The 19,189-nt window shown below is 45.9% G+C and overlaps 1 protein-coding gene across 1 annotated transcript; it reads left to right on the top strand.

The window, feature by feature from the left end:
- The first annotated feature begins 1,524 nt into the window (after nucleotides 1-1,524).
- Nucleotides 1,525-18,336, top strand: KPNA7 (karyopherin subunit alpha 7). The gene is made up of 11 exons (XM_054042579.1): nucleotides 1,525-1,584; nucleotides 3,651-3,753; nucleotides 7,696-7,833; nucleotides 8,378-8,463; nucleotides 10,429-10,697; nucleotides 11,300-11,382; nucleotides 13,576-13,839; nucleotides 14,569-14,802; nucleotides 15,382-15,564; nucleotides 16,341-16,490; nucleotides 18,106-18,336. Exons 2-11 carry the CDS (start codon nucleotides 3,688-3,690, stop codon nucleotides 18,190-18,192), a joined length of 1,560 nt encoding a protein of 519 aa, XP_053898554.1. The 5' UTR covers nucleotides 1,525-1,584; nucleotides 3,651-3,687; the 3' UTR covers nucleotides 18,193-18,336.
- Nucleotides 18,337-19,189: the final 853 nt, after the last annotated feature.

Genomic DNA, 19,189 nt, shown 5'->3' with positions numbered 1-19,189 from the left:
CAATGAACTTCTCTCTCCCAGGAAAAGATGTTACGTGATTTAAAAGTAGATTTTAATTAAATATTTTAAACTCTCAGCTGAGTCCCATACGCATTTAGCAAACACTGGTCCTTTTGCCCCCTGTGTGTTTCTTGATTCAGCTGAAGTTAACATGAATGTTCTCTGTCTGTAACAACCCCCTGCATCGTGGATGGCTGTCACCTCTGCCCAGTGCTTGCTGCTCCGGTACACCAAGCAGAGGGAACACAAAGCAGGCTTTCTGGGGCCCATAACAAAGGGGTGTTGGTAGCTGGCTATTTAAAAGGAGGCCTCCCCTGACTGACCAGAGCAAGTCATAGCTTTGAGGGCTGTGGTATTTCAGTCCCCTCTGAATGTCTGCTACCAGGCAGGGAGGCAAGCATGATAGGCACTATAAACACCAGGTCCTTGCCTTCGGGTGGAGATCAACTTCCATTTTGAGTCACAGAAGGTCACTTTTCTAGGGCTACTGGAAACTGAAAGGGACAATTACACAAGAAAAGAGCAACCTAATGGTTCCTCACCTACCTCCTATGGGCACCCCACTAACAAGGTATAAAGTAATGGGGTCTCATTGGGGTTCCCTCCACGCCATCCACCTGCTGCATATACACAGTCACGCCCATGCCATCTGCATGCAGGCCACTGCTGGCAACAGGCAACTTCCCTGCCTGGCTCCCAATTTTTCAGTCCTTCCTCCTGGGCTCCTTGCCACCCGGCCTTCCCTGCACAGCCAGTTCCCAGGCTGCTGCCTGTGCCGTTTCTCCCGCTCACACGCAGCCCCTCTCTCTGTACTGGTCTGAACATGGTCCCCTTTAGCCTCAGACTGCCTCTTCCTTTCCTTGTATTATGGGGATTGTGGAACAGATGTAGAGCTGGGTAACACAGTGCCTGCCCCCGCCTTGCTCCTTTCCACCCTTGTTCAGCCAGGGCAAGGGGGAAGTTGCCCCAGCACTCCACGTGAGAACAGTTTCATATCAGGTTCATGGTGGGGAAGGGCCATTTCCCAAATTTTCCCAGCTGGTTTTTGTCTGCACTTTAAACACGCTGCTTGCCCCTCCTAGTCAAGCAAATCCCAGCACCCTAGCAGAACAGTTAATGCACAATGTAGCCTGCCTGCAGGGACTGGAAAATACCTGCTTCTGGTGCGGTGCTAGTGCCCGAGCTCTGTTAGCACTGGGCTGGCTGGACCCTAGCTTTGATGGACCATGGCGCATGGCAAAGGGTGGGGAGAGACACTGATGTGTTGGGGATGAAAAGCCCCACCCCAGGGGCAACTAAAACAGCCAAGCCAAGCCCCTGGCGCGAGACTGGGTGGAGCAGAGCCCGTGGCTGGGGACCCTTCGCAAGCCCCGGGTGGCAGGATGATTGCTACCCCTCCCCTGCAGCCTTGCGAAGGTGGAGCCGGGCGTTGCTATGGCAAAAGAATGTTAAGGAATTACGGGGGCGGGGCGGCTCCAGGAAAGAGCCAATCAGCGAGGCGACACAGATCCGCGGGAGATTAAAGTGCCATCCTCAGGCCGCTACTCTAGGTGAAGTCTTTGCCCAGAGTCAGGGGCTGAGCAGGTACAGGGGGTAGCTGTCCTGTCGCTGCTGGGGGGGGCCTGTGTTGAACAGCTAGTGCAGCAGACGCTGTAGCTGGGGTCCCTGCGCCGGCTGGAGTGGTCGCTCGCTGCTTCCACTGACGCTTGTTTTTTCAGCCTGCAGCCCCCTCCAGTTGGGGGGGGGGGGGAAGGCGTGCTGCTGGGGCGCAGTGGGGTAGCCTCCTTGCTTGGGTAGGAGGCCAGGCTCTGCAGAGCTGCTCTCTGACTGTGCAATGGGTGAAGCGTGTGGCTCGCCTGATGTAAATGCTTGCAGAGGCTGTAGGCTGCTTCCTTCTCCTCCACCTGCTGGGGGCAAGTCACTTTTCTGCCCTTGCTGGGAAGGCAGGAGTCCTATGCAGGTTAACAACCTGCTAGGTCTCTCTGGCAGTAGCGGACTGGCTAGTACTAGAAGAGGTTCCTCCTGAGGGAGGCTTTCATGAGTTGTTTCAATAGACGTTTAAAATTTTCCTTTGGGAAGAAGCAGTAGCATTTAGTCTCCCCTCCTCCTCTCAAATCCTGTTAGACTGAGCTCTCCCCCTGTGCAAGTCTGTTACAATTGACAGAGAAATGCAGAAATCCAGAATTCCAGTACATGAGTTGGTCTATTCTGTTAGTGGTACAGCCAGAAATAAAGGGTTTGATCAGTCAACTGTCCTCCCCTATGTGCATGCAAGGTACAGCTTAAATCCAGCCCTAAAGCAGGGGTGGGTGAAGCCTATGGAGTTGACTGGCCTCTTCCTCTCCCTGCTGCATGCTGGTAGAATGATTAGGCAAGAGTTTTTCATCCTGGTGGGTAGCTGGCTGGTATGTTCTTGTGAATTTGGCTACTAGTAGCAGTATCTGGCTTCTCATGCAACTGTTGAGCATAAATTGCTTTAAATGGTGCCTTAAGTGGGAAGTGCCTCAAAGGGCCAACATTTTCAGGATATCCTCTCCAAAAGGCTTGGGCAATATATCCCATGCCTCATGGTGAATGCAAAAAGATAAGAACAGGAATGTGTGTGTGTGTGTGTGTGTGAAACTGCTACACTAGCATGTTTGCTTCTAACAGATCAGCCGCATCTGTGATTTTAATGCTGGTAATACCCCAGGACTGCTGTTGATGTGTAAACTTGCCTTGCTTGTCCTTTACTAAACTTCCCGGGCTGTTCGGTCACCTGCAACATCCGCCCCTGTGAAATAAACCAGCTGGTGGTGTGTACCATGTGCTTTCCCCAGTAGGATGCATCTGAGTTTGTCTGTAGTTATGGCTAACATTGACCATTGTGTGGTCTCTAAAATAACCAAACACTTGTGACCACAGCTTTGTGATGGGGAAGGCTTCTTAGTGCAAATTCTGACCTGGAAAAATACTTAAATCTGAGCCACTTACTGGCTGTTGATAGTGGTATAACAACAAATGTATCGGGGGAAAATAGGAATAACTAGGACACCTCTATTACTGTAACAGTACAGGTTACCTGGTGGTGTAAGAAAGTAGGCTTGCACATATTCAGGCTCTTCATAGCTACCCCTTAAGTCAGCGCTTTCAACATCATGGACTCTCTTGCATCCCTCTCCAGCTTTGAATGTGTTTAAACTAAAGAGAGACTGAGGCAGAAGCTACAGTATCAAGTAATGGCTACAAAAACCTCTTGGGACATGTCTGGGTTCTTGTCACAAAGCAGATCTGTGCTTAGTGACAAATGTAACTTCAATGGCCTAGTGTTAGTCCCTGTGGTTTTTGTTAGTATTCTAAGTGACCCAGGTCTGGCTAACTGCCAGGATAGCTCATGCTCCAAAGCATGAGCCTTAAATGGTCCTTCCTGTCCAGAAAACAAACTTGTGCCCAACGTTGATGCAGTAGAGTGTATGTGCTGGGGACAAAGCTGTTTGGAGCACTAGACTTTGGACACTGGAACATGTATGTTCACAGCCCATACCTGTGCTAGGTGCAGCCTCTCCCTTTAGACCAAGTTACTCCCTGTAAGTGGAGCCTGCGGGCTAGTTGCGGTGAAACTAACTAATCACTGAAACCTAATCTGTTCTGTCTCAAATCCCTATCTGCAGCTGAAGCTTTGAACTCGCTCAGCAAACAGCTGAGAAGATGCCTACCACAAACGAGCAAGATGAGAGGATGAAAAAGTTTAAAAATAAAGGCAAAGATACAGCTGTAAGTATGGGGGTCCCCAACCGATCAGTGTCCTGACCAAATTGGGGGGTGTGCATGATTCCTCATGAGGGGTTTTCCCTTATGGCACAGAACTTGAAAATGTTGACCGTAAGTGGTTTAAACAGTATCTTTCAGAATATGATAAAGCATATAACTTGAGATTTAGGCTTGGCCTACACCAGAGGTTCTCAACCTTTGGGCTGCTTGTGGCCCACTAAGCATGCAGCTGTGGCCCATGTGACATCCTCAGGACCATACAGGTAGTATATCTATTGTGTGGCTGTAGCCCATATAAACCAGAGAGGTATGTATGTGGCCCACAATGGTAAATAGGCTGAGAACTATTGATCTATACTGTGAACTTATGTCACTATAACTACGTTGCTTCATGTCCCTGAGTGATGTAGTTATACCAAACAAATCCGTGGTATAGACAGCTTCTTGGGAAGATGGGTTACTTAGGCAGACAGGAGAAATCCATCTCCTGTCAGCATAGGTGGCATCTTCACTAAGCACTACAGTGGCACAACTGCACCACTACAGCTGCAGCGCTGTACATGTAGACAACCCTTAATACAGCAGGAAGAAAACATGCCTGGAGCTTGAAAGAACAAGATCTCTCTTTAAATGGCAAAAGAGAAACTAAAACTTGGTAAGAAATCACTGGGGCAGGAAGCTGGCTCTCGACACTTGTAAAAGGCAGAGATTTTGCTTTTCAGGTCTGTCAAACTGAAGCTTAATGGTATCTGTCATAATTTTGTGCCGCTACAAACATTTGAAGCTAGCGCTAAAACTGTGTCTTGCATGGCTTGGGGGTTTTTGTTTTACATGGCCCTCAAAACAAAATTACAAAAAGTTATCTGCATGGGGGTCAAGACTTGGAAAAGATTACATATAATATAGAATTTGAGAGATGGATCTCGGTTTTATTCAGTTGGAACAGTGTTCTCTAGCACTTCCTCGGTGGTCCCCTTGTACAGAAACGGAGGAAAACTCTTTAAAAAGTAGGAAAAAATGCAAACGGACAGAGGATTTGGGGGCAGGTTTCATAACTAACGCAACTTTCTCCAGCTGGCGACATCTCAAGTTGACAAACCTTTAAAAGTCCTGCCGAGTTTTAAAATAAAAACATCCTGGGGTAAGGAAAATATTTGTGGGGGCTTGGGTAAACTTGAAAGCTATCTTAGATTAACCTGAATTGCTTTAGGATAAACTGCCTTGCATCCACATGTTTAATTACAACATCCCATTCTGCTTTAATTAATCCGTTTTGGATGCAGATACTCTCTAATTTGGAATGAGTTGCTCTGGAATAAGGTTGGTCTGAATGCATCCTCATTTTGAATTAGCTATTATGCATCTGGCAGTCCTCCCACTGCTATCCCACACTGCATTAGTGCCCACCTGGGTGGGCCTGTCTGTTTACCTCTGTGTGCACTACTGGTCCTGGGTCATCTTGACCAGATGTCATTGCCCTGATTTAAATGCTGGTGTGCAGCCAGGTGTGCCCTCCTTTGGAGAGCTCTCACACAGTCACATACAAATTATAGCAGCCATGCCCCCTGTGGGATGACAAGAGGAATCATGGGCATTGGTTTGACCAAGTCCTCAAATGCCAGTGGCTTCCAGTAGGTGTTCCCCCATACAGTGTGGAAAAATCCCAGAACTCATGAGCCTGGTGGTGGATCACCGTACCAGGGGATGTCTGCCCAGAATGCTCTGCACTTACCTTGAAAAAGTGCAGTGATGCACAGCCTCTGATTCAAAAGGGAAGTCAGTTACAGCAGTATAACAAAGCAGTCTGGACCCACTGCTTTGGGAATAGTTCTACTTGATTGTCTTTGTCTCAATCAATCTGAAATAACACTCAAGTGGAGCCAAACGCTTGTACGTGGCTGCAGTGAAGCGTTCTCTTAGAGGAGAACTGTTCTCTGGTGCACCTACAAATCTGACACTGATCACAAAACAGTCCGACTACACTGGTGTCAGGAATGCCCTAAAAGGGGGACTGACAGGGAGGATGGCTTTATCAAAACGTATTGATAGGAAGGGCCAGTGTAGACAGAGTTGTGACAGCCTTGAGAGAGGGGAAACATCAGAACAAGTCCTCTTAAGACTGTCTGGAATTTCCTAGTGAAATGAAAGTAACATCTATGCCAATAAATTAGTTATTTCTAACATGTCTAAACGAAGCTGCGCTTCCCCTTTAGCATGTGTAAGGCTGCGAGCCAAAAGTTGTCCTTCATAAATAATGACAAGGGCAGATTTCTGATAGTGATCTGGATTGCTTGGTAAACTGGGCGCAAGCAAACTATGTCTTTAATATAGCTAAATATATACATCTAGGAGCAAAGAATGTAGGCTGTATTTACAGAATGGGGGAGTTGATCCTGGGAAGCAGTGACTCTGAGAAAGATTTGAGGGTTGTGGGGGGATAATCAGCTGAACATGAGCTCCCAGGGCCATGCTGTCACCAAAATGGCTAATGTGATTCTTGGGTACATAAACAGCAGAATTGCATGTAGGAGTAAGATTATTTTCCCTCTGGCACTGGAATACTAGCTCCACTTCTGGTGCCCACAATTCAAGACGGATGTTGATAAATTGGAGAGGGCTCAGAGAAGAGCCATGAGAACAACTAAATGATTAGAAAACCTACCTTATATTGACTCAAGGGGCTCAGTCTCTTTAGTTTAACAAAGAGAAAGTTATGGGGTGATTTGATTAGTACCTACATGGGGAACCAAGATTTAATAACCGGTTTCAGAGTAGCAGCCGTGTTAGTCTGTATCCGCAAAAAGTGGATATGCATCCGAAGAAGTGGGCTGTAGTCCACGAAAGCTTATGCTCTAATAAATGTTAGTCTCTAAGGTGTCACAAGTACTCCTGTTCTTCTTTTTGAAGATTTAATAATGGGCTCTTCAAGCTACCAAAGAAAGGTGTAACATGATCCAATGGCTCGAAGTTAGACAAATTCAGACTGGAAATAGTGTAAATTTAACAGTGAGGGTAATTAACCACTGAAACAAATTACCATGGATATTGATGTATTCCCCATTGCTGGTGACTGGATGTCTTTTCTAAAAGATATGTGCTCCCGGAACTATTTTGAAGTTCTATGTCCTGGCTTATAAATAAACCTTGCAGCATTCACTTTTTATTTCTTTTATGATTGACCGAGAATATTGCTGTTTGGTTTTAAGCATTTTTAACTTTAAACATTCAGTTTCAAGAAATCAGGGGCTGTCAGACAATTATTTAATGACCGGTTTTGAAATTCAGAAAGCTTGAGGCACAAATTGTCTGCATCACATGTCAAAATATACAAAGTAAATATTCTTAATCAAACTAGAATTTCTCAAATAGCGTACTTTCTTGGCCGGTCTAATTTTCAGTTGATGATTTTTCACTGGTTTGTGTGTGGATGGTGAAATTTACATTTTTATCTGTAAATGTCCTCTTTCCAAGCTTAATTATACAAGAGGTCAGACTAGATGAACACAGTGGACCCTTCTGGCCTTGTAATCTGATGGATTACCTTAATTTCTCTAGGATAGCACTAAAGCATTTACCAGAGGAATATCCTCTACTCTCCTAGTCATCAGAGCAGTTGTAAAGGTAGCATCCTGTCCAATGGCAGATCATTACAAGATGCTCCTCTTTTGGTCTTGCAGCATAACTCAAAACTTGCCACAATCCCCTACCCCCAATAATGATTGTAGGTGCCAATCTGTCATGTGCAAGACTTTGTCACAATATTTGTGAAGCGACAAAGCTTAAATAAGTCCAACAGGAAATCTGAGCAGAACACTTGAAGACTAAACTTGGGATAGAAGTCAGATCACTTCCTAGAGAAATAACGTGTGCAGTGCTATGAAACATCCATCTTCAGAGCTGATACTCACAAAACCGCTTGTAACATATGGCACTCTTCCTTCATAGGCGATGAGACGCCAGAGGATGGAGGTTAATGTAGAACTTCGAAAGGCCAAGAAAGATGAACAGATCCTAAAACGAAGGAACATTTCTTTCTCTTCCATGGGGGAGAGTCTTTCTCCAGAACAAGAGAAAAAGAATGCAGTGAGTACAGTGCACTACTGTGCAAAAACCATGCTAGCTGCTAGACTCTATGGCCAGGCTAACTTGTGTAGTGACACAGTTGCTAGCCACTCTGCTCAGATGGTGCAGTGAACACTACCGAGTCTATTTAAGTGACTCAGTTCTACAGGAAGACTATCCAAAATAAACTAGAAAGGGGACATTGAAAACCTCTTCCAATGGTGTATGTTAGACTTTCTGTTAGATAGAACTGGCAAGAACCCACGCTGGCTACTTGAGCAGTGAATGCAATCTGATAGCTGATAGTCTGGCTACCCTGGAACATTCTCAACAAACTTTCAGAACTTGCGGCCTTATTCCTGCCTGGCACAAGGGATCCCTTACATCTGAGGTTTTCATGGACTTTCTTCCTCTGCCTCATCCTGAAACTGCATTGCATAAAGGATGGATATTGTTTAGACATGCTGTGGTGGCAGATTGGGCCTAGGCTTCTAGGTGACTACAAAGATGAATTCGGAGTCTTGGCTTATCTTGTCTGACTCTGAATCTCCTTTCTCCATGACAGACTGCTCAGCTCTCCTTGGAGGAAATAGTTCAAGCTGTGAATGGGAACAATCCTGAGCTTCATCTGAAGGCTACTCAGACAGCCAGGTATGTTGTAACGGTTCTTTCTGTGCAATAGAATACAAATATTGATGTAGTGCCCATATGTGCTACAGACTCTGTTCCCTGCTCAAGAGTTATACTGCAGACCTAATTGAAGGACTAGAGAGGAAGGATTGTCCAGTGGTTAGGGTATTGGCATAGGACTAGATGTGTATTGAAGTCCCTACTTCACCAGACTTCCTGTCTGACCTTGGGCAAGTTGCTTTGTCTCTGCCTCAGTTTCCCACCTGTAAAATGGGGATAATAGTACTCCACAACACAATTGTGAGCAAGAGAAGAAATCAGATTGCGGCATTCAAATACTGCAGCAATGGAGGAGGGGAGCATGAAAGTACCTGAAACAATGGAAGGGAAAGAGGCAAGGGTACAAAAGCCAGAATCCAAAACATGAGGCAACTCAAACATTAGCCTGTGTAGAGGTAGGGGTGCTTCCTTGCTAACTCATGGGTGGGGAAAGGGATGTTTCCGGTCTTGTGTGAGTGATGTGGGGGGGAGAAGAAACCAACCAATGTCTGAAGCTCAGGTTAGAACAGTTGAAGAACAGACTTTAGTGTCTGAGGGGACCAGCACTGTGAAGGAACACAGCTGGTGTTCACACCTCAACTGTTAGCAGAGCACCTCACCCTCCCTGATTGAACTAACCTCATTATCTCCATACTGACTTATACTGGCCTCTGGAAACTTCCATTATTTGCATCTGAAGAAGTGAGCTTTTTACCCACGAAAGCTTATGCTCCCAATACTTCTGTTAGTCTTAAAGGTGCCACAGGACCCTCTGTTGCTTTTTACAGCTGGTTAAGTGTCTCCTCTCCTCAACAGGCCTAACACTGTCTGTGGTGCAACTCTTCCTTCAGACCACATAGCAGCCTCCTACCTTGGCCTTCAGAAGGCAGGGGGGTTGCTGTGGCTGCCACCACTCATTGAAGGCTCCTCCTGGCTTCTTTTGCTGACTCAACTCCCTAGACAAGGGTATCTGACATGTCTGCCAGAATGACTAGGACACCTCTATACTGCAGTTAAAAACCTGTGGCTGGCCTGGGCTTGCAGAGTTCGGGCTAAGGGGCTGTTATTAATTGAAGTGTAGATGTTCACAGAAGCCTGAAGTGGGAGGGTCCCAAAGGTCAGGCTGCAGCCCAAGCCTGAACGTCTGCACCACAGTTAAACAGCCCCTTAGCCAGAGCCCTGCAAACTGGCATGGACCAGCTGTGGGTTTTTAATTGCCATGTAGATGTACCTCAAGAGCCTTCCCAAACATCCTGTGGTGGTGGTGATGGGCAGTGCAGTAACCTCACTCCTCTGGAGACTGGCTCAAATGCATTTGCTTCACAAGTGACAAACTTGGCCTCTACTAGGCCCAACTTGTGCACATACCTAAAACAACTTGAAAACTAGATGTGACTGACCCCTTCAAGGAAGAGGAAGGCCAGTCTTCCAGGTGCATGGCAGAGCTGACCTGCAATTGGCTCTTGAGTGACCCAGGCAAAAATCAACAAGCTGTAGGTAGTCAAAGTAGCAGACTGTACCAGAAAAATCTTCTAAAGGACAACCCCCCCTCCCCCCCCCCAAAAAAAGCAGTAAACTCAAAACAGGGAAGAGGAAGTATTACTGCTCTTATCATGCTTACTCTGGTTGCCACTGCTCTGAGCCATAGGCAAACAATGATATTGCTGCCACCATGACCTCTTGAAGACCCATGTGACTACAGTTTTTGTAGAACACTAACTCTTGAATACACAATAACAAAACTACTATAGGATTCGCCTAAATGAGATGCTGAACTCCAGTTTTCCTATAGTGAGAGCTACAGAGCTTGTCTACTTGCTGTGTAAAACACTCCAGGGTCCATCTCACTATAGTTCAGAGTCCTAGGATTGTGGTTCATCATTTCCCACTGACTGAGTGAAAAGGGAGAACTTACCCTGAGATGCCATTTCCTGTCTGTCCCCACAGGAGGATGCTGTCCCGGCAGAGGAACCCACCTCTCAATCAGATTATTGAAGCAGGGATTATTCCCAAACTGGTGGAATTCTTGAGCCGTAACGATAACGTTACCTTGCAGTTCGAAGCCGCGTGGGCCCTGACTAACATTGCTTCTGGAACATCTGACCAGACAAGAGCCGTTGTGGAGGCAGGTGCTGTCCCAGCCTTCGTAGCCCTCTTGTCTTCTCCGCACATGCATATCAGTGAACAGTCTGTGTGGGCACTGGGTAACATAGCAGGTAAGAGGCGCTCTCCCGCTTTCACAAAATGGTGACCTGTGCAAAGGCTCTCCTTTGGAATGCCTCCAGATTTTTGCCTTGTGATCACTGTTGCCTTGGCAATAATCTCATGCCCTCTAGCTTTAATGGGAACTAGATATCTAGACTTCAAGATAAAGCCTGGAGTAAAATAAGGACCAATAAATCCATCTACTTAACCTTGTGGTATAGGCAAACCCAGCCAGCATCTGTGTGCTGAAGAACAACCCTTACTGAGACCTTAAATTCTTCTTGTTATGAAGGCAGAGTACTCAGTCTTTATTCTCTCCCCTCCCCATATCTGCCTCATCTAACATGCCTTTCTTGCCAAAGAGTGTGGTTTTGATTTTCTTAAAATTCAGTTTGTGTGAGGGGGAAACTGTCTGGCCACTCAATCCTCACCAATTGAAAACAAACAATACTTTATGGCTCTAGTTTGCCTACCAAAAATAAACCACCTCATCACCTACTGGTGGCTGCGAGTGTAGACACTTGTTATAATTCTGTTCTTTAACGCATCAGGAAGTAGTCTGGCTGCTAGATAAGACAACTGTAAACAAACCATTCTGCTCTTCTCCATACAGGTGATGGCCCCATGTACAGAGACTCCCTTATCCACAACAATGTGATTCCTCCTCTGTTGGCCCTGGTGTCACCTTCTACTCCTGTAAATATTCCAACTCCTTGAATTAGTAGCTGTTAATCACTTGACTAATTGCTGAACTGTGACTACTAATCACTTGTAACAAAGCCAAATGTTAACCCATTTGTGTAAAGGTGGGATGGGCTCTGCTCTTGGGATAAAACAGTTGGGGAGGAGGGGCTGGAAGAAAAGGATATCTTGTCCTGTATATAGTTAATGGTTTGTGATTGGCTAATTGGAAACCCACTGGATACAAAGTAACAAAGATCTGACCGCTTTCACCTGTCCATGCTGACTTGGCTGTCTAATGGTAGCAAATGTGCAGATGTAGCACGCTGGTCCCCCTGCACCTAGATCTAAGGAACCTTTCCACTCTGGGTCTCATCCTCTTTTAAACCTTTCCACTTGTCTAGTGCTCAGTAGCAAAACTGTCAAACTAGATAAAGTGGTAAGATGCTGAATTGTGTCCATCTCAAAAGGATGGAGGATGGGGGAGGGAGAGGAGAACAAGAAGCAGTAGCGTGACCAGACCGCACATGTGAAAAATCAGGATGGGGGTGGGGGTAATAGGAGCCTATATAAGACCCAAAAATCAGGACTGTCCCTATAAAATCAGGATATCTGGTCACTCTAAGAAGCAGCAAGATTAACCTGTACCCTGTAAAACAAAAGCTGCTTATGGGGAGGAGTGAAGGAGGGAAGTAATGCAGGGTCTGGTGTGCCTCCTGGCTAGTACTTGAGTCAATGTTACATGCTTCAAAACCAGTTACTGGTCCCTACCCCCAAAGAACTTAAAATCTTGGCTCTAAACACAAAACAAAGCATAATGGGGTGGGGGGGTTGGCAATGCAGGTATTATACATCACTTTATCTGCAAACCCATGTGAGCAATCCACTAGATTTGCCAGTCCAGATCCTTACTACATAAGTGTCTAATACTCTCTTCCTTGAATGAACTGCTTAGTCTGACCCTGCTGAGGGTTCCTGAGGTGATAAATGTCTCTGGGGCTCCTCTCCTCCCAGGAAGGGCTGAGGCTTTGTATAAGATGCTCCCTGGGAAATGGCAGGGTTAGGGCTGGGGCCTAGTGACCTGCATGGATGCCTAGGGCGGGGTGTCCGTAGGGCACTGATGTCTATATTGTCCTTTCCTATGGGTAGAATAGAGGCAGGAGAGCCTGCTGTGGGTAGAGGAGGGGCAATTTAGGGCAGTGTTAAGCAATGTCATTCCCTTAGATCAGTGGTTCTACAACTTTTGTATTGATGACACCTTTCACATGGCAAGCCTCTGTGTGCAGCCTCCCCATACAAATTAAACACACTTTTTTTATATATTTAACACTATTATAAATGCTGCAGATGAAACAGGGTTTGAGGTGGAGGCTGACTGCTTGCAACCCCCCACATAATAACTTTGCAACCCCCTGGAGGGTCATGACCCCCAGTTTGAGAAGCCCTGCCTTAGATGCTCCTAGTTCTTTCTGTATTTTTCGGTCTCTTGCTGCTGCATTCCTAGATGTACTCACATACTCCTCCCAGGGAACAGCGTGGATAGATTAGTTATGTATTGAAAACATAATATGGTAGATGCAACTCTTTGTGAACCCAGATGTTGCTGTCCTTCAGAAAGTCTGTGCTTCCCTCCCGCTGTGATGAATATGGTCTGCACAGCACTAGCTATTCATAGCCTCCATGCACAGTATGTTAGATCAGCCCATGCTGAAAAACCAACCACTCCAGATCTGAACTCTGTAGGGGATTACTCCATAATCTTGGTCCCAAAGGTCCAGCAAATGCTTGCCTTGGAAACTGGCATTTAACTTGTAACATTCCAAACAGCTCTCATTTAAAAATCTCACTTACTGTTTTAGTATCGGTTTGTTATGCCACCAGGTATTTGTTTGAGAGACTTCTCACCAGGTAGCAATTTATCATGGGGGAAGGAGACTGCCTTCTTACTCCTACCTCATCTCAGATGGGGGCATCCTATTAACTCACCTCCCATCTTATCCTTTCTCTCCCCCTCCCCCCACCTCAAACTTCAGAGTTGCCACTGGCTTTGCAGAATTCCCCTACACTGACTCTTTGCTGTTCCTCTCTAACTCATGAGGAAATGCTATTCAATGGGGCAAATGCACCACTTCTAGAGTGCTTCCTTTCCCTGGCCTTAACTTTGCAGATTCTCAGTCTTGTATGAGAACATCCTCCCTTGTGTTTCAGGTTGGGTTCCTGCGAAATATAACATGGACGCTGTCAAACCTCTGCAGGAACAAGAACCCTTACCCACCCCTTGAGGCAGTGAGACAGATTCTGCCAGTGCTCATTCGTCTACTGAAACATGAAGATAAGGACATCCTCTCTGACACTTGCTGGGCTGTATCCTACCTGACTGATGGGTCCAATGATCGCATTCATGTGGTGGTGGAGACTGGGATTCTCCCGAGGCTGGTGGAACTCATGGCCAGTCCAGAATTAAGTGTTGTGGTAGGTAGAATACATGGGCTATGGCAAGAAATACTCATTCTTTCATGAACCTCACTCCTCCACAAAGGCACAATTCAGTGCTACAAAGGGAAACCTAAAAAGCAAGACTCCTCCCTTCTAGGACTGAAATTGGAAGCATGCTGGAGGTGGGAGGGAAACAAGGGTATCCTTGTCCACCATAATGGGATTGTCCTGCCCCCTAGATTGCAGAAGTAGCTCTGCTGCTGATCCAACACCCTGGTCTTGCTGGCTTATGGTTGTATGACATAAAGATTTAACAGGGGGAGGGATAGCTCAGTGGTTTGAGCACTGGCCTGCTAAACCTAGGGTTGTGAGTTCAATCCTTGAGGGGGCCACTTAGAGGTCTGGGGCAAAATCAGTACTTGGTCCTGCTAGTGAAGGCAGGGGGCTGGACTCAATGACCTTTCAAGGTCTCTTCCAGTTCTAGGAGATCTCTATTAATAGCTTAAATAAAATAAAGAAAACTTCCTCTGAAAGTGGTGTCCTACTTTTAAGACAAGTCCCAGAGTTGTGCACTAGTTAGGTTGACTGCAGGGGCCAGCAGCATGAATGAACTTTTTTCTACTGGTCAGTAAGGGAAAGACTAATGTTGAAGGGAAACACTTGTTAGACTAGTTCTGCTTCTTGGGTGACTAAGTCTGGGGGCCCTGCCAAAGACAGTCTCTTAATTTCACTCATTCAAGGAGTGAATCATTTCTCTCTACCTAGACCCCTGCTCTACGTGCTATTGGGAATGTAGTCACTGGGACCGATGAGCAAACCCAGATGGCCATTGATGCAGGTGTGTTGACCGTCCTGCCACAGCTCTTGCAACACCCAAAGCCAACTATACAGAAGGAGGCAGCATGGACTCTCAGTAACATTGCAGCAGGACCTTGCCATCAGATCCAGCAACTCATTACCTGTGGGCTGCTACTTCCCTTGGTGGAGCTGCTGGATAAGGTACAGGAGAAGCAGTGTGGGTGATGTGTGGTGCTGGGATTACTGCTACTGCAAAAGCAGTGAGTTAATAAAAGCTCCATGCTTCCCACTTCTAGTCTGAGACTGTTTGGACTAGGAGGACCAGCACATGCTACTACTCCTCTTGAGGTACTCTGGCCTGTTTCATGTGCCTTAAAACTGCAAGGGAGCTGCACGCTTTTCTTGCATGCCCCTCATAGAAGTATGCAGGTACTCTTTCCCTATGACCAACCTCTTCCATACAGACATCACAAGTGTCAGATGACTTGTGTCTGGTGATAGTTGTGGGTGGGGAGACAGAGGGCAGCTGGCTTAAGCAGTGTTACTGACCATACTCTGTAAAAGCCAAGCAGCAAATGGGGGTAGGCGGGAAGCAGCATGACCCTATATGCCCCCATGTGTCCCCTCTACAAAGCTTTGCTTAATTCTTGAATTAAGATGACTCCTGAGACTAGAGTGCTTAAGCAAACCGTGTATCAAGGAAACTGTCTAGTCCTTTTCCACTTGTTACATTTTATAGATGAATGGATCTCCAAGTTCTAACATGCATCTCTCTTGCAGGGAGAATTTAAAGCTCAGAAAGAGGCCGTGTGGGCAGTAGCCAACTTCACAACAGGAGGCACTGTACAGCAAGTGGTGGAACTTGTCCAGTATGGGGTCCTTAAACCTCTGCTCAATCTGCTCTCTGCCAGAGATGGCAAAACCATCCTGGTCATCCTTGATACAATTTCAAATCTCTTCCTGGTAAGACCTTGACTTCCAGTGGTGGTCTTGCTTTTTTGTAAGTGGTGGTTTTTCCTTTGGAGGGGCCTCAAACTTGTATGCACTAGGGTCACACTTGCCTGTGCACATGGATCACCAGTATTGGCCCTACCCTTGGAATAGGCTGTAGGCAGTAGAAGAAGTCATTTTGGGGCAACACTTGCCTACTAAATACCAAAAACTTAAGCTGACTTAGTTTCTCTTGCACTGCTTTTAACTGTATCTAAGCTTGGATTTCTGCTTGCAGCTCTCTTCCTTAAGAGGATGAAACAAGCTAGTATGACACTACAACTGTGTCCTGTGTAAATATTGGGCCCCCTCTGGAAATAAACTCCTATTGACATGCCGTGTAACAGCACAGAAGTAAAGAGTTCTTGAAAACCTAAATCTTAATATTTTAAAAAAAAAAAGCACTGAGGTTAACCACGTAAGATCAACTGGTCCCAGAGGCTTGTAACTAAATTCCTTGGAGCCAAGTACTTATTGTGTGGTTTAATTTTGTAAATACCTGAGCTTCAGACCTCATTCTTGTAGCACTGCAGGATCCAATTGGAGAGCTTGTAGCTCACAAACGGCGTACCTGCATGCAGGCTTTGACTCTCTCCAACACTTGGGTGTGCAGGAGTGGGGATTCAATGGCTAGTCCCAGAACAAGGTGCCATCTGCTGGAGTTAAATTTATTTTTTCAGTATGTCAAGAAGGCACCTAGGGCAGCTGGTGCTATCTAATCTCCTTGTGCCTTCTCCCAATCTCCACAGGCAGCTGAGAAGCTGGAGGAGACCGAGAAGCTGTGCTTTCTAGTGGAAGAACTTGGTGGCCTGGAGAAAATTGAAGCACTGCAAACCCATAATAATACCATGGTTTATCAAGCTGCCTTAGGTCTCATAGAGAGATACTTCGCTAGTGAGGTATGTGGACTGTCTCAACTACTTCCAAGTGGTAGCACGGGGAGAACAGTTATCCCATGTGATCTCTGAATAGTATCTTCTGCCAGGTCTCTCCATCCAGGCTTTCAGGACCCTGAAACAATCTTGAGTTTCTGCAGGTTATTAGCCTCAGACTGTGCCATCATTCAGTTCACAGGTATCCATTACTAATCTAGACTCCAGAAGGTCAAGACTTAAGTTAGGTTGAGTTGATGCCCAACAAAGTCAACCAGATCCTATCTTGCTGCTGGAGTTCCTTTTTGGCTATCTCCAAATGACAGCTGTTGGAATGATTCAAGGATTTATATGAACTGCAAATGTAAATAGGCTTTACTTATTTAAAGCTTAGCTAATTTATTGGCATGAATGGAAGACTAGACTAAACATCCTACTCTAATCAAGCACTCTTGTCAAGCTGCTAGCCCTATAGGTAGAAGATCAAATCCTGTTAATTCACAACAAATCTCCCTCTATCAAAGGTTAAGTTTAGAACACTGGCCTTGTGCAGTAACTCTAAAGTTATGGTTACTGTTGCATTTGGGGAGGGGAAAATGAGACGGGGCACTTAGCCCTGTCTAGCAGCTCATGTGCCCCATGTGACTTACCATAACTGCAGTTGAAGCATTTGTGCACACACAGAGCATATCTGAAATGTGTTCATAATAGTAAGCTTAAGAGCAAACACTCATCAAGATGAATTGGGACACCTTTAAATGACAAGCTTTTTGAGCAGGGCTTCTCATACTAGTTTGTACAGTACACAAGCACAGTGGGACCAGACCCTGCCTAAAATCTCTAGGTGCTATATTGGTAGGATGTTCATATCCCAAACCTTAAGGTCTGGAAACTATTGTTAAAATCCTGCAGAGTATTTCCTTTTAAAATCCTGACACTTGTAGGGAAGTCTTGTGTGTTCTGAGTAGCTGACCCCAACCTTGAAGGATTTGGGGGCACAGGAAGAAGGCAAAGACAGATCTCGGTTACAAAAACTGTCAGGCTGTAACAGCAGTGATCAGAACTTGAGTAAACACTGACTCTACTGCAATGCTTCTGTGAGACACTTGACCTGTAGCTGTGACCGTCAGCCCATCGACACAATCCATACAGGAGGCCTAGGCTATCCCTGCTTTGTGCAGTACTAGATGGGTTGGAACAGCATCTGAACTAGTCCCCAGTTGTCTTGGCACTGCCAGTGAGATGCCTGATCTAAGCATTCCACTGCTATAAGAAATTAGTCAAGTCAAAGGGCCAGTCTCCACTGCATGAAACACCCTTAGCTAACTGCCCCTGATATGTCAGCACTGCAGCTGGAAGCAAGCTCAGGCAGCAGCTTGACCTCACAGGCCCCTCCAACCTCTTGGATGGGAGCTAGGATGGCAAGCTGCAATTGCTACTTTTGGTGTACTAGATGGAGCGAAGCCAGTGTGAGTGTCTGACTACTCAGGCTAGGAGGTTTGCTCCCAGCTGCAGCTTAGACCTCCTCAGAGTACTTCCCAGATTTTAGAAGCAACAAGAGGGCAGAAACTTGGGCCTCAGCAATCCCAATGAACTGCTACTGCCACAATCGTTCAGCTGATGAGTATCTGCCTTTCTCTAGGAGAATCCAAACCTGCAGCCAGAATCTGACCAAGAAAGACAAACCTTCAACTTCTCAGCAGAGAAACCAGATTTCTACAACTTCTAAAGATGAAGCACCACAAAACACTGAGCTGGTGGGTGGAGGTGTCTTCCTGTCTGTCTGCCAAGCCCTTCAAGAGGAACAAAGGCATTCAGTCTTTTTTTTTGTATGTCTGAAATCTGACAATAAATCACACTTTCTGGATTTGTACTACATGCTTCTGAAGCCAAATCTCTGCTGTGAATGTCAACAGGGTCTGTCCTAATATCTCAAACACTACTGGAGTCCACAGAACTGTTTTTCAGGCAAGGGGCATGGCTGGAAAATTCAGTCCACCTAGTTCACAAAGCAAAAGAAAAGCTTTCCTAAGTCTTACTCAGAAGACTTTGTAAGAGAACACCCTGCTGCTTAGAGCATTGGAATAAAGCAAACTTTTATCTGGCCACATGTGATGAAATTTTCAAGTAAGCTTGGATGTGACTGAAACCTTCTTAGCTCTACAATAAGCTATTGAAAGAGCTTCCATCTCATAGGCAAAAAACCACCTGACCCCAACAGAAGGGAACGAAGGGCACCCTTTCCTGGTTGACCTAAGCATCTGCTAAAGAGGATTTGTACTTTCTAAAACTGGCCTCAGTTGCTGATGGCCCAAAATGAGGCCTGAACAAGTAAAGCTGTTGAGTTAGATGTCAGACCTTGTACTAGTGGCAAAACTGGCTGTTGTAGGCAACCTGTGGCTTGCTCCAGTAGCCAAAAAACAAGCATGAGCCCTTGTTTACTGTTGGAGTTTCCTGCTAACTTGCCAATGGCAGCTGTGGTTTGAGCCATGTTAACAGAAGTTGCATTTCCCTGGGAGGGTCAGGAGGAACTAGCTCTTCCATGTCCTCATTGCAGGCTGAGCACATGGTGTACCAGCAAGGGTGAGGAGATAATCCACTCCACTGCACATAGCTTTAAAACTGGTCCATGAGTCAGTCTAATTTGTACCTGTACCATAAAGATAATTAGCTTGATTAAAGCACAAGTGTGTACCAAGGCTGCTCTTCATAGGTGTCTCCGCATA

The sequence above is a fragment of the Malaclemys terrapin genome, chromosome 10 (genome assembly GCF_027887155.1).
Source record: "Malaclemys terrapin pileata isolate rMalTer1 chromosome 10, rMalTer1.hap1, whole genome shotgun sequence".
Classification (NCBI taxonomy): domain Eukaryota; kingdom Metazoa; phylum Chordata; order Testudines; family Emydidae; genus Malaclemys; species Malaclemys terrapin.
This window is presented reverse-complemented; position numbering and strand designations above follow the sequence as displayed.

Excerpts from the sequence above, each read along its gene's own strand:
- KPNA7 (XM_054042579.1), top strand. The coding sequence starts at position 3,688 with ATGCCTACCACAAACGAGCAAGATGAGAGGATGAAAAAGTTTAAAAAT. Across the intron at positions 3,754-7,695 it reads ATAAAGGCAAAGATACAGCT|GCGATGAGACGCCAGAGGAT; the intron begins GTAAGTATGGGG and ends CTTCCTTCATAG. Across the intron at positions 10,698-11,299 it reads GGCACTGGGTAACATAGCAG|GTGATGGCCCCATGTACAGA; the intron begins GTAAGAGGCGCT and ends TTCTCCATACAG.